Below are 16,525 nucleotides of genomic sequence, written 5' to 3' on the forward strand. Positions count from 1 at the left end.
GTATGAAAGCTAGAATATTTAAAGTGAGAAACAAAACTATTAAAGATATGCGATTTCTAACCATTCTAAAGCAAGTTAGACACAAGGTGGAAATTTATATATGATTTTGAATTTGACAGAAAAAATGCTCTTTTTTTAAAAAATTCCTGAAACATGATTTGAAACATTAATTTATTCAAAATACAATTAGGTGATTTTGAGTCTTCCTTATATTTTGATACTTATACTTTTATCTCGAACAGGCCACTAGAGAATTTCTCCCCTTCTGATTCTCCATATGTAGAATGAAAATAATGTTGCTTACCACCTGTGATGATATTTCAAGAAGGAATATAAAATCACACTTAAAGAGACAAAACCATGTGGATTCAACATGATGTTGGAATACATTTATTCAATGGGACATTCAAAACAGCTTTCTAAATTTTTCACACACTGGAGATTTGAGTTTCAAATCACATTTCAGATATTTCCTGTTCTAATGTGTTTTATTCCACCTGAATTTCCGATAGTGCATCAGAAAAAAGCCAGTGGTAAACATCAGAATGCAAGAGACCTGGAAAGGACTCTCATCTTTTCTCCTCACCTCTTGCCACAGAACATATGCATCACTCCAAAGGGAGGAAACAGTATCTGAATTGTAAAGAATACTTTACTGAAAATCATCACCTACCTGTATTTCTGATTGAGGAAAAATTTGACTGATTTTATGCTAATTTTAACTATAGGTACTATACATAGGATTTATTTTTCACTCTCTCCTGATTTTAGCCAGCTTCTCTGTGAGTCAAAATGCTCCAAAAGATCAAATACTTTGAAATATGCAAGTCCATGGGTGTGTATCAGACACATACTGCTTAAAATCCCCCCAAAGTATTTTATTCATCTTTGACATTGTAAACCCCCAGCAGCCCAAGTCAGGGACAGTCCGTGAGAACTCCGGAGTTCTGGCTCCAGTGTCCTCTTGACAGTTCTGCATGTTCATATATTCCTACTGCATTTCTTCTGGAGTGGATAGTTGTCACTCAATCCCACTTACTGGTGGGGTGAGTGTGACATTCTCTGCAGGGGTTAAATAAAAACTCTGCATTTGCCCCTCATTGTTAAGGTGGTGCTTTCCTTGGAATTAACCCACTGGCTTTAAAAAAATTCAGTCAATTTAGACACTATTTCCTTTACACATGGCGCTTTTGTTTCATTAATGCAACTAAAAGAGATGCTAACATGCCAGAAAAAGAATCTGTTGAATTCTGTAAAGGTATATAAAGTTTTCTAAAATCATGTAAAATGAAAGATATCCATACTTTGGAGCTTAACTTCCTAGTATTATCCACATAAATGACATGTGTGCACTGGAATTATTTTATCAATGGATATGTCTTACAACGGTGTCCTGAGACTGAGGCCTGCGCTCAAATGTGAACCTTCAATCTGCCAGGGTTAATTATCTGTGTAGAATGGCTAAGTATAGTTTGTGCATAGATCATTTTATGCACTACCTTTGTAGCAAATTGATTTAAGTGCCTTTTTGGAACAATTATTGGGCAGAATTGATTCGGTGGCCAGTAGATTGACTTACACAGCAAAATTGTGTCTGGTTTTATTCTGGCATCCAAATAGAGTTTTAAGCAAATGGAAGGGATGGTGGTACTGCAGTGCAGTTCTCCATCAACTCAAACTGTGAAATGCCATGATGTACATTATTAAAAGAGATTCAGTAAAGTATGACGGGTTAAAATACCCATTGACAACTGGCACAAAAACAAAGCATTTGAGCGACATTGTAAGTGGTAAATTTTGTCTCATTGAAATTGTATAAACTGACATGGTCAAGGTAGAATTGATGACATAGTCTAATCTCAAAACTTTCTGTTTTACAGATAATTAAGCAGTACAGAATGGATAGATTTGTGAATAGTGTGTAAAACATGCATATTTTTGAAATTTTTACTTTTTTCTTTTGCAAACTACAAGCGTCTATATAGTCCCAGAACAAATTCACCCTGTGTCATTTAGACTTAGAATCCTAAGGGCAGGGATATTATTCCATCTGCTGCTGTCCCATCAGTCCTGTGAAATGCTCCGAGCAATTTTCCTCATCTTTGTAAGCCTCTGTTTCCTCTTTGAGTTAGAGATAACAGTATCTCCTTCTTGGTGTTGTGCATTTTAAGTCTGTAATCTTTGCAAAACTATTACAATAATATCAGAGTAGAAACATGTTCCTACTCAATATATAAAAGGAGTGAACTGAATTTTAAACTGAGCTGTTTAAAAATTCTTCAGCTCCAATTTTTCCTTCTTTAGAAGATGCTCTTACTGGTTGTAAGCCCTCTATCTCCTATCATTTTTTCTTCATATTCTCTTCCTCTGTAGTCTCTCCTGTCATGTCCCCCCACCACTTGTCCCTCTTTGATCTCTTCTTTTTTCACCTTTTCTTTCTTACTTCAACACAGCTCTTAATCATTTCTTTACTTCCTGTGTCAGGTGTAATGCTCTCTGCAGTGTGTCAGTTTCCTTTCTGCTCTGTCAACACAGTGTGCTTGGGAGAGCCATAGCCTGCACTGGGAGCAGTCTGCATCCCTGGTAAAGCTGACAATGGGGTTGATGTAGTTATGGGGTGCGCATCCCCGTGACCTCCATCTTCATGGACCTACCCGTGCTAGCTCACCAAATTTAAAACTAGAAGTTGCCTTTCATATTTTATATCTGTGGAGAACTTTTGTTTGTATAAAATTCAGAAATCATGATATGAAAATGTGACTTTGGATCCCCTCAAAATGTTTGCTAGCTGCATAATCAAGGGTGATTCATACATTTAATGGAAACATTAGCTTAAAACTGCCTTTTAAAAATTACAAAATGGCTTCTACATTCAGAACTCCGGATATGGGTTATGAACCTTTTATGCTCCTTTGTAATTCAGAAACTGTATATGATGAATTTAAATTTCCCGAATTTAAAATGTATCTTAATATATCTCAGAGCTTGCTGGAATTGTTTTTTAGTATTTATTGAGATTGACAGCAATATAATTCACAAATACTATATTTAACCATAAAAATGCCTCTTCTCACTTATCCTAAATTGTACTTTGATTGATATAATTATTGTGCTGAAGTTTTGCCTAAGTAGTAATACATCTTCCAAAACCCTGTTTGTTGGTGTATATGTATATATTAAAATGATAATATGTAGCATTTACTGACTGTTATTAATATAGATGAGACCCTGCACTGAATATCTCATCTAAATTTCCCAACAGCCCTATGAAATGTGCTCCAAATGTTAGTCTTAATTTATAGATTGGGAAATTGAAGCTTAGAGATGATTAAAAAAAGACTCAAGGTCATAGAGCTAATAAATGGAGCATCCAGGATAAAACTGTTAGATGATTAAGACAAAGATCAAGCCCTCAAGTTCACTCAAAATTTGGAAGAATCATGGTGAATTGCACACCACTATGGCAGGTCTAGCATATATGTGGCATTTATTCTACAAAGTACTACACAAATTCTATCCAAACAATATGTTGGTTCTGAGATCAATGATCATATCATTGCCATTTTACACAGAAAGGATTAAAGGTTTAGAGAGATTGGATTGCTTGCCCAAACCACAAAGCCAGTACAAGGCAGAGCCCAGATGTGGATCCAGACATGCAAGTTTGAGTGACATGGCCCTTAAACCTATGCTGTAGTCTCTTGTCTGTCCACAGGAAGGCATATGATCATTTTCACCATGTGTATGCCACACTGAATTAATGTTGAAATGCACTGACTTTCAGCCCTTGTAACCCGACTTCTCTTTTGCTCCCTTTGGACATAGCTATGCTGTAAGGAATTCTAAAGAAAGATAGAAAGCATAATGGCAAACACCTCTCTTGGGCCTCCAAACTACTCCCAGTCTTGCTGAGTCCCTTGCCCTATGGCCCATAGGTACTCTTTGATGCCCAGTTATTCTGAACATGAGTTTGTTCTTTCTCTTGAATTGGCAAACATCTGTCTGTTATGTGAAACTCATTTTTTTTCCTTACCCATACTCAGTTATTTGGATCTTCAAATACATAAAAATCATTTCTTCCATGAGATGTGTTATTTGATTAGATAGTTTAACATAAAGACTTTTATTCAGTAAACTTTTTGAGATCAGAAATTTACCCCGATGTGACACGTACAGGTTTGCACAATTATTTCACATCCACAGTTATATTTCTTTCCTTTTCTAAAGTTAAAATCTGGTCAAATACTCATATACTGTTACTGAGTAGTTTCCAAAGTAGTCGATGGAAATACAGATTTATGATATTCCTGGTCAGACTCTAAGAGAGGTTAAACTGTGGAGGAAAATAAAATTACCAGTAATTAAATTTACAGGCAGGTTTGCCATCTAAAGCATATTTATTGCTTCATTGTGAAAGATAGTTTAGACACTTTCACATAAAGTGAATCCATTTTTACATGATATAGGTATTATACATTGCCATTTCAATTTATATAATTAAAATGATATCATTGCACTCTAAGGTTAATGGGATACTCAACTGGAAACCATACGTCGTGGGCAATAAAATAGCAGCACTGCAGTCTTGGCTCTTTTGTTAAAAGCTGATGCAGTATTTCAGCACCAATAGATCACATTCTACCTTTTAAAAATCTTTAGAAAGGCTGGTCAAGAAGAAATAATGATTCTGAAAGTTGTCATTATTATTTTAGATATAGAAAATGAAATGAATCTATATAGAGTTCTGAGAATAAATAGATTTGAAAATCGTGATGATTTTACCCCCAAACTTCTCTATTTTCCTGGGGAACATGCCAGAGAATGCCTCAAGTAAGGCATCTTAAATTTTCACTTTAGGATTTTGAAAATCATCAAAGTGTTTTTAAATCAGGGAAAAATAACAGCTTTCTAGTTTCTAATGGTTCTTAATTTTTCTACCTATATTACATGTAATAAGATATGGGTAAGCTATCTATATAACTAATCTCTATGTATACCTGTCTCATTTATTCTCTTCCTCTCTCTAACTTATAATAGACAATACACATTCAGGAAGAACTATACATATACATTTTAATATTTATCTCTATCATCATGGATATAAATGCATAAGGAAAGTGATGATGGGAAAATATATCTATTTGTGTTTTTAAAATATAGTATTATCCTCAGTTCAAAACAAATGAAGAAGTATTTCTATAGACAGTAACAATTCTATTACTGTGCTGGGCATAGTGGTGCATGCCCGTAATCCTAACAACTGGGGAGGCTGAGGCATGAGGATCATAAATTTGAGTTCTAGTCTCAGCAACTTAACAAAGCCCTGAGCAACTTGCAAACATCTGTCTTTTATGTGAAGCACATTTTTTTTGAGAAAGATCCTGTCTCAAAATAAAAAGTTAAAAGGAAAGAGGATGTAGCTTAGTGGTTATGTACCCCTGGATTCAATCCACTGCACCAAAAAAAAAAAAATTCTGTTATCATGATCAAAATAATATATCATGTGTTACAGTGCTGTAGTGAGAATATGGAGGTAAATGAGGGGAAGAGCAGGACTTTTGGTTCAGCCATTATAAATTATATCTCAATAAAGCTGTTAAAGTCTATTGAAAAAGATTCTCTGAAGCCCACGTTGTAAACATTTGCAAATTTGTTTTTCATGTCTTGATTTGTAGGTGTTTTCCAGCTGAAGTAGATCTTCTATTGGACACTTGTTCATAATTATCAAGAAACACTTTTCAGTTGAAATCTGCAAATTCTAGAAGGAAGTTGTGATTGTTGGCTCTCTTGGTAGACCTAAAGTTTTTATAATGTCAAATCTGAGTATACTTATTGATGTTGACTTTTTATAAAGTCAAAATTGAATACATACATTAGAAATAGATACATTTGCAGAACAGGATAACAAAGCTTACTGTTCTGATAGAGTCAAATGGTAAAGAAGGTGGGCTCCAGTTGGTCTTGAACAAAGATTCCTGATACCTTCTTTATGTCTTATAAAAGGATGCTCATCTTTTGTCTTGACTGCCACTAAGATTAACTGAACATTACTAAATGATCTGCTTAAATCTTATGAAATACCAACACAATCTCTCTTTCCTTCTAATTAATCATTTACAACAAACTCTGTCCTATCCCATTCATTCCCCAATGATTATACCATTAATACACCTGTGCTTTCATTTTCCCATGCTTCTTTAGAAATCACACCCCCTTCTTCTTACCCAGCCATCCTCACCACTGCCCCTTAGACCCAAGTCACTGTTTTTCTCTTGCAAAAGCATTTTTCTGGTTTTTATGACACCTCACTGTTAAAATGTCCCATTGTTATTCTTACCCAGGCAGGTAATCATGTGTGTTTGTCCTTTATTCACATGTGCGGGATTGGTCTTTTATGTTATATTACAGACATTTTTTAAAGAGAAAACAGGATCAGATTCATGATGGGTCTCAAGAAATGGGTGGTGCAGTTCCTGATGTGAAGGTATGAAGTTGGCGTTCAAAAAGTGACTGTTGATTGGTACCCAAGTGTTTTAGACTAAATTTTGAAACCAATGCATGTCACTGGATCCAGTCTTGAGAGAATTAAAACTGAGACTGAAACTATAGTTTAGGCTAAATAGAGGCTTTTGAAGACTATCTTCCATTGAAAATACAAGGTACCTTAATAGCACAACAATATTTACTTTGACATCACCTTTCTCTAATGATCCCATTAAAGACTTTGGATTGCAAAGAGAATATGTTAACCATATCTTAGGGAACCAAAGAATAAGCACATCATTGTCTTATTTTGCCAAAGTCGATAACACATTCATATATTTCCTAAGGAAGACATCAAGTACCTGTTAAATAAGTAATTTTCTTGAGAACCTAAATGTCAATAAGTATAATGCTCATCTTCTTATTATTTATGGGCATTTTAATTTATGTTTTATTGGTCATAACCAGGCATTGCATTAGATAGTCAAGAAATATTGATGAATTATTCAGTATCTATTCTTAGGGGAATTTCCAGTTTTTGTGGGATGTGTCAACAAGTAAGCTAGCTAATACAACCCAGTACAATATCACTTAAATATTTTCTGTTACCAGAGTATAAGGAAGGGAGCCTACTCCAGTATTTAGATATTTCAGAGAAAATTTTTAGATGAACAAATGTTCAAATTGTGCTCTGGAGAATGAGTAGGAGGATTAACCAGTGAAGAACAGCATGTTCTCTCCAGACAGAAAATATATATATATATATATATATATATATATATATATTGCAAAGGCCTGGCATGGAAAAAAAAATGAATGGATGCTAGATTGTATATGCCTTGATATTCCAGGAATTCACGCAAAAACTTAAGAAATTCCACAGAAATTTTTTTTGGCTATCATCTACCATCCCCAACACTTCAAGCAGCAGCAAACTCTATTTCCACCTTGATTCTTTCAGGATTTTACATTTTCAAGTGGATATTTTTGTTCAGTTAGGTAGTATAATGATCACTCATCTGCTTTCTTTATGTTATCTTTATTTTATTTCTCATAACTTGCAGTATGTTTACTATATGTGGCCCAGGATAAATAGTTTTTAAAATGAATAAGATAATGGAAATGCCAAAGGTACCTTGTGCTAGTGTTTCTGGGTGCTGAGACTAGGTGAGGCACCTCACACCTGCACATAGAACATGTCAGATCATTACATCCTTACAGGGACCCTAACACAGCAATGTTCAGTATATTTTCTAGAGAAAATAAAACTTGACTCAAAGAACCTCAGTTGACCAAGATCTCATGGTCACCTAGTTTGCAAAGAGTAAAGGATTTCCATGCAAACCTGCCTTTTTCCAGGCCTGTCCTAGTAACTCCACCTCCAGGATTCCACTTCATACATCTGAGGTCTTTTCAGACCATTGTATTCCTCCAGGAATTGAGAAGTGACAGAAAGCAAGAGTTATCCTAAAACATGATCATGGGCTCAGTGGCCCTTCTCATAAAAGGCATACAATGAGGCTGTATTCATTGTCATAGACATCTCTTTGTGTGTCTCTGATTACCTTGTGACTATATCCAGTTAGGTTCTGTTTCTGTAAATAACTGAATTGGTAATGTAAATATCGTTTGAAATGATGGATGTTAACATTAAGAAAAGTTATAGATACATTTTTATAGAGAAAGAATAAAAGTTCTTTTCATTGTGAATTTTTTGCTATTTCAAAATTTGTGTCCTGATTATAAGATTTACATTACATGAAAAAAGTTTTTAAGGTGGTATTTCAAAAATTTTGGAGATGGATGTTGGTAATGGGTGTATGCTAATGTGAATGTGGATCTAATGCCAGTGAACTATTTGTCCACATTAAAGATGGTTGAATTGACGAATTTTTTTATTGTATATATTTTGCCACCATAAAGTGGTCTTTCTTGTTCAGTATTCTTTTTTGTTAAGAGTTCTCTCTCTCTCTCTCTCTCTCTCTCTCTCTCTCTCTCTCTGTGTGTGTGTGTGTGTGTGTGTGTGTCCATTCTTCTTGGCTTTAATGATACTACCTTTTTTTTACTGTTTTTACACCATATTTATCCCATCCAACTATATTCAAATACACAATACCATGTTTATAAACCAGACTAAAACTAGAATATATCATTTATGAGAAATATTCCAGTCAGCTACTAACATGGAGTTCAAGACCATGGGTGTAACAGTTAGCTGGTACACTAGTAAAAATCCAGATTCCTGCACCTCTCCAATGGGGATTCTCATAATATTTCTAAAGTGTGGCCCAGAGGTCTACTTTTTAATGAGCTTCACTAGATAATTCTTTGAGACCACAGTTCCATGTTGATTGAATTATAATGCAGAGAGCAAGACCTCTACATAAGCCACCCTGTCTGAGGTGGCACAGTAGTGTTTTGGAGTATGAGCTTTGGAGAGAAAAGAGAGCCAAGTTCAAATCCCATCTCCAATGCATAGATAGGAGCAGTATGGCAACAGGTGAATTATGTAACCTTTATAATCTCAGTACTTCATCTCCAAAATTAGAGTAAAAGAGTAATCCTGATGTGATTACAAAAACAATTTAGTAAATGAAACAGTTTTGCCTAGAAGTTAGTAATTGCCCAATAAATGTTGAGGGATTACCAAGTTAAACACTTTTTTACACACACTCTTTTACACTTAAATATCAATGGAATCTTAATGCTTCTCAGTCTGTTATGTTAAAATCTTCTGTCCACACTCTGTTAAGATCAAGAAGCATATTAAGGAATATTAGAGTTTAAGTAAGCATGTTAAGGCATATTAGAGATTAAAAGAAAAATACAAACTTGTGTTGCTACTATGTTCAGTAAAGAATTCAGTTGCTGAATTCTACAAGTTGCTTCCAGTTCTCAGTGGAGGAAACATTTCAGCAAAGAAATAGCCCCCTAACAATGCTAATTTATATCATCTGATCAAAGAATGTTCAAACAACTTCTCTAAAGAATTCTATGAAATCCTGGAAGAGGAAATACATACTTAAAAGGCACAGAATTTGTACTGAGAAGCAGCAGTTAAATCTATGGTGAAAGCATACCACAAAAGAAACAGAAGTATCACAGAGCAAAGGCTGCATCGGAGTTATGCTGTCAGTCAGTGCTTTTGAAAATGTGAAGCAGAGAATAGAAGTGAAGTGAGAAGACACCACAACTGATTTCCCCATTTACAAATATGGAAATCTGGAGTACACTGAGCCTTGTTCCTTGGGTAGAATACCCAGACAGTTTCAAATTTGGCAGTGTATGACATGCTATCTGAAAGGAGACTTTGGTACAGTGTGTGGTTCAATTCTCATCATGATACAAAGACTCTCTAATCTCTGTTTCTCTTTCAGCTCTCTTTACTGAGCTCTAGTCTTATATCACCAGTGTTGTAGTTTGTGAGACATTGCTGTGGCCTCTGCTGCATTGCCAATATGTCCAACAAACTGCTCAGAAACCCAGTAATCTTTCCTGGTTTTCCTTAGTTGCATCTATATAAGAATTTTGTTACTTAATAAGGACTCAAATCACAGACTTGTATGTGACAGCTCTTTCTCATGCACCTACATCCAGCGGGTTGCTCTCTTTTGTGGGCTTTTCTCCTGAACCTCTTTTTCTTTCCCTCCTTTGTCCACATGTCTGCCAAAGGCCTGTCAGTTTTCCATTATTTCCTCAAAACAAACTAAAACCCCTGTCTTTACTTGTCATATTTTCTAAGAGGAAAGACAGCTATCTAAGAAAGAAATTCAACTAAGATGACTTTTAAAATTGTATTGTCTTTTTAGTTGACACATTATCATTGTACATATTTGTGCAGTATAGTGTGATCATTCCAATCTGTGTATGCATGCGCAAAGGTCAAATCAGAATAATTAGCATTTCCATTGCCTTATTGTTTCTTTGTGTTTGGAAACTTTGAACTCCTTTCTTGTAGTTCTTCATAAAATATATAACAAATTATTGTAAGCTATAGTCACTTTACTGTGTCAAAAAACATTAGGACTTATTCCTTCTATTAAAACAAAATTATTGAAGTATTATAATAAATGCATGTTAAGTTGCCTAGGAAGCACCAAAGGGGGAGCAGTTGACTCCCAGGTAACAAAAATAATCATGCCTTAATTTTATTGTTATTCAATGATGCAAATACTAATTTATATTATTTTGTACCAAGGAAAACAGCCCTAGGAGATATGCATATTAGCTCCTTTGACAGATGAGCAAATGGGAAGAGAGACTAAAGACTTCACACAGCTCTGCACAGCTAATAGATTTTAGAGCTCTCTGATCTAGGCTTAGCTGAGGAGTTTGAGAAAAATAATGTTAAAAAGGTACTACCTGTGTTGGGTATTGAACAAAGTTTAGATCCCCATCTCATGGTGATAGGAAATAAGTGCTTAAATGAAAAGAAATACACTAAAGCTGAGATAATAGGAAGGTGGTTCTGAAAACAGTGAACTAGGAGTATGAGATTCGTGAGTGAAGGACTGAAATGGCCCAGCAGTTGTCAAGGAATGTCCTGAAGTAAGAAAATGAATGATGTTTCAAGAAACCACAAGGGGGCCAGTGCAGATGGAGCAAAGTAGGTGGGGGTGAGGGGGTGGGAGTAGAGAGAGATAAGGTCAAAATGATGTGTCAACCAGCTTATTGTGGAACTTGCAGACTTTAGACTTTAGTGTTGATTTGAGCTTTCCTTTGTAGAGAGGCAAGACATCTATAAACAGTTTTGATCAGAGAAGACATAATACATGTTTATAACAAGGCAAGAGCAGGAGCAGAGGGTTGTTGATGGCTATGAAGCCTTAGGAGATGATCTGGGGAGAAGAGGTGCAAGAAGGTCAAATTCTGGATATTTGCTGAAGAGAATTCACTGGTGATTGGAAGTAGAGTATAGGAGAATATAAGGTTAATGTCTCTGCAAATGGAATAAGTAAGACTTCAGGGGGAACTGATTTGATACAATTTGGTTTTAGAATATAACAGTGATACTCTTGTGGGAGGTCACTGGAAGGGATTATACATCTTGGCAGTAGGATCAGATTGGAATCTCTGCCATCTATGAAAGTGCTGATGAAGGTTGATAGAAGTTCTCATAGTGACCGACCATGGCAGTAGAGAATGGGAAGAAGGAGCTTGAATGTATACATTGTTGATGTATTTTGGTGAAAGTTACTAGAAAAGAGATGGTCTAAAATTAGAAACGTCAGGGTTTCACAACTGGCCATGAGGACCACTTCTCAGATGTGGTTTAAAAGGTCAGTATCTTCCCAACATGTCAAATATGAAGAATCTAAATTCTTCCCTATTTCTAGCTGCTTTCCTTCACCCTCATTCATTTTTCCTGTGGAGATTACCTTCAGAATGGGACATTCTTTGCAACTTTTTAAAAATTACTCGTCACCTCAGAAAACAAATAAACCAGGCTTTTATGTTCATGTTCTTCAGTATCTTAAAATTTCTGTGGAAAATCCCATATCATGAATGAGCACTGGCAATAACCTCTTAACAAAACCCGCATAGACCCCTCATCTTCATGCTCTACCCTCCCAATTTCTGCATCGCTAGCACCCTGATCTTTTCTACACTTTCCATTTTATGATTCTATTACTCAGAAAACTGCAGTGGTTCCCAGCTCTACCTGAGATGACAGTCACCTCAACTTACAGTGACGACCTTACATTTGGAACTAAGCCTAACTCCCAACTTTATTTCCTGAAGTTCTCTGAAAGATATTGCCTTGTGCATGGGAGCCCTGCCAACTCTCTGAGACGCTGCTTGATATCACCTCTTTTATGTTTTCCCTGCCTACTGTAAAATTCAATTTGCAGATTAATCTTCCTAAAAATCAACTCCAATCAAGCCATTTCTTTCCTCCGAAACAAATTTTTACACTCTATTGCCTGGTGATATAATTACGAACTCCTCCCTTGGCAGCTCCATCTCGCAGACTCAGTAGTTCTGACTTATTTTACTCATTTTACGCAATTCACAGAACAATACTCTCCTATTAGTATGTCTCCTGGTGCCTACAGTGATCTTCAAGGAATGGAGAAGATGAGCTTGGGGGCAAATAGCTGGGTCTCCAAATAGGATATTTGTAACATGCATGTAACCAACACCTCTGTGGGGCTGGTTATGAGCCAGGTAATTTTAGCACAGTTTAAAAGTATGAACTTATTGAATGCACCCAACGATTTTATGAAATAGGCACCATTATTGTTCCATTTTACAGATGAAGTAGTGGAGGCACATGGAAGGTAAGCATTTCTGTAGATCACTTGATTAATAAGTGCTTAGGATTCATCAACTGTGTCTAAGTCTGTGCTTTTATTTATATTTCTTTATTTACTTATGGTACTGGATATTGAACTGAAAGGTGCTTTCCCACTTGAGCTATGGTCCCAGTCATTTTTATTTTTTATCGTGAGACAGTATCTCACTAAGTTGCTTAGGACTACTAAGTTGCTGAGCCTGGTGTTGAACCTGTGATCCTCCTGCTTCACCCTCCTGAATTGATGGGATTACCAGCATGCACCACCATGCTTGGCCTGAAGCCTACGCCCTCACTGGCTCTAGAATGCCACCTTTCTCTTTGGATTTCTCCCACTTACAATGTATAAACCCCTCCCCTAGACTGGAGTCTGAGAATTGTTGAGCAAAATCATTTTTAAACATGTTTCAAATAAGAATTCCTTTTATTTTGAAGGTGGCTTTGGTCAACCACCCTCCAGTAACTATTGCCTCTCTGACCTCCTCGATCATCTTTCTCAGACACCAGTCACACTTTACTTACCATGGACATCTTCCTTGTTCTCAAACTACATGATGTGTTGATTGATAGATAGATAGATAGATAGATAGATAGATAGATAGATAGATAGATAGATAGATGATAGATAGATAGATAGATCTCAAACTAAAATTGCCTCTCAAGCTGAGAGCCCATAGCATGGTCTACTCAGGGGGTAGCCACACATAAAACATTAACCTTAAAAGAATCAGCTTTGAGACTGACAGGCTCTCACAATCTTGGAAAAAAAAAAGGAAAGATTGGTAAATATTAGCCAAAGAAAGTAATTCCATTGCCCTGGGATTCTGCCAAAGGTAATCTTTAAAAAGTCTGAAATCAAATTCAGAAGAAACAATGTTCTCACTAAATTTCAGTGTTCCTCAGTGAACAACCTAAAGCCATTCCCTAACTTTCCTCCCACCCCCCAGGACCCCAGTTGAGAACATGACTCCAGGGTAAGACTGTGCCTGGAAACAGCCAAGCTGAGGCTGCAGGTGGGAAATGCAGTGGCCTCAGGCTGGGAGCAGGCCACCTCTGAAGCAAACACCTCTACCATTTTTATTCACCTTCTTGCTCTCTGAAGTACTCTTCCTCTAAGAAGTGGTGTGTGTGTGTGGGAGGGGGGATTAGAAAACACAGACTTTATTACCCTACATACACGTATGATTACAAGATTGGTGTGACTGCACCACGTGCAACCAGAGGAATGAGAAATTGTGCTCCATTTGTGTACAATGTGTCACAATGCATTCTACTGTCATGTATAACTAATTAGAACAAGTTTCTCGTTGCTGTTCTTTTGTTATAACTGAAATATGTGTGCTGGAAGAATGAATATAAAGTAATTGATTTGAAACAGAAAAAGCATCAAAGCCTGGAAATATAGAAACATGAGAAATGACTATGAATTAAATCTTTGAAATGGTTTTTAGTTCTTTCTTTGGTTCGTACAAGTCACCTTAGCAAAATATTTTAATAAAACCTTGTAAAACAACAACAAAAAGAAACCAGGGACTTGGCTGGGTCAACAATAGTCAAAATGCTATGAGTAGTTATCAGAAAGCGTTATAAATTTATATTAATTTAAATTCTTTTCTTCCCCTTCATTCCTTATTACCTTCTGATTTTTCTTCCTCTAATTTCTCTTTGCTTTTTCTTTGCTCCTAGTTTCCTTTGAACACTGTTTCTGCCATCAAATCTTTTAAATATGTCCTGTTAAATATTTTTAACTAAATGTAATTTAAAAAAGGAAGTCAGTCAGTCTGAATCAATGACAAGCTGGAGAAATAAGCAATTTTTAAGGAAATGAAGTGTTATTACTCTTAGGGATGTACTAAACTATTGAAAACAGTAACTAGCTGTGTCACTTAGGAAATGGATGGCTGCTTTACCTCCCATAGAAGCACATATTGTAAATTTACTCCTTGAACCTAAATATGAGTTTCTTTTTTTTTTTTCCCCTTTTGGCTGAAGACCTTCTCTCTTTAAGGAGATTAACATTTACTCCTTTACAGATTGCTTAGCAAACATTTTTATTTGAACAGTGAGGCTATCAAGATATAAATGCAAATTTCAGTTAAAAACTTGGTGCTAATGAGGTCAAGACTACACACTAAATCTCTGTGTCTGCCAATTAGCTCCCTTCTTTGCCTGGCTACAAGTGTGTGGATGACAGGTCTGGTCATAAGCAGCTTTGGAGAACAGGATGTGGATGAATCAGTCCATGTGCTTCCACATATTAGAAGAGGGCTCTGTTTCTGTCTGCTATGCACTGTGGTCAGTAGCTTTATTTCTGTTTGTGAGAATTAGTGATTCTTAGAAATTTAAAGATAATCGTAGAACCCTCATTGTTATATTAATAATGTATCTATTATGCCAAGTCTCTGTTCTCTGCTAATGTTATTTAAAGCTAGAAGTTAATTTTCTGTTTTCAGTGGCATTTTTTTTTGCATGTGTATTTTTACCGTACTCATTAAGGCTAATAATAGTATGGGAATTGTTAACATTGCCTCTGAACTCTTTAAAGAAAAATAATGATCCACCTTGTGAGCTTTTGAGTGAGTTTTGCAAAGTTCTCATTCCAACTCACAGAGTGCTTTTTTCCTTGATTCAAATGTATTTTTCAATTAAATTAAAATGCAAATATAGACAGACTATGTTTATGGCTATATTATAATTATTTAAAGAAGGTTTTAAATCAACCTGCTATAAATATTTCATGTACAACTTCATTTTATCATTGGGCTGGTGCTGCCATGTTCCATTTGCAAGATTACTTAAAGTGCTATGAAAACTTAATCATCTTGTCCAGGGTGTATCACTTGGTATCCACCTTCCGGATGGAGGAAGCAAAAGTGGGCATCTTTCCTATGTTCTTTGTAAGTTATATCACTGATGTTGGAGCACTAGGAAGTACTAAAACTTCCAAACACCAAAAACTGAGTTATAAAAAAATTGATCATTTATTTTAAAGGAATATTTTATTATTCATAACTGAAGCAAGATTTCAATTAAATTATCATATTTTATAATTTATTATAAAAATTAAAGATCTGGAGGTATACCTCAACAGACTACTCTTAGTCTAACCTTTAGTTTGTATTAGAAATGTAAAACATTTGTATTGGAAAGTATTGCTGTGCATGTAATAATGATATTTTCAAGTCATTTTTTTCCTCCTGATATCCTATCACTCCTCAAACATTTGGTGAAAATAATTTTAAAGTTATATTTTATAATTTGTTCTTTATCTCTTTTTTGTCATTATTTTTAGTGATCTGAGTGAAAACCAAATTCAGGCAATTCCGAGGAAGGCTTTCCGTGGGGCAGTTGATATTAAAAATTTGTAAGTATACATATTTAAATTTTTTTTTCAGTAACATCTGTTTTTGAAGCTAAATATATATTACATAAATTTCTAAATCCTAGCTCAGGAAATGTTGAATTCTTGCTATTTGAAAAGATTCTCATTTGGAAGATGTCTGGAAACTGAAGTCATTATCAAATTCATTGAAAACTAATGAAACGATTTGATAAAAATATATTTACAACATATTTTCTTCCCCTTTTCTGCCAGCCACCTACAGCCAATTCTTTTGCAGTTGGTATTGGTATTTACTGGAAATACAGAATCTGAACTGTTTTATTCAGGGTGGAGTAGATAATATTTTCTTGTAAGAGATACATATAACCTACAAGTTTTCTAGAGTTTTTCGATTAAATGTCAAA

General features: G+C 35.5%; 1 protein-coding gene across 2 annotated transcripts in view; it reads left to right on the forward strand.

Moving 5' to 3' along the window:
* Positions 1-16,525, forward strand: part of SLIT2 (slit guidance ligand 2) — a 329,247-nt gene that overhangs the window by 187,994 nt on the left and 124,728 nt on the right. For both annotated transcript variants that reach the window (XM_081304246.1, XM_081304247.1), the window contains exon 5: positions 16,071-16,142. In XM_081304246.1, the coding sequence (XP_081160372.1) occupies positions 16,071-16,142 (72 nt within the window). The remainder of the gene's footprint in view (positions 1-16,070; positions 16,143-16,525) is intronic.

The sequence above is a fragment of the Spermophilus citellus genome (assembly GCF_964194105.1).
Source record: "Spermophilus citellus genome assembly, chromosome: 8".
Classification (NCBI taxonomy): domain Eukaryota; kingdom Metazoa; phylum Chordata; class Mammalia; order Rodentia; family Sciuridae; genus Spermophilus; species Spermophilus citellus.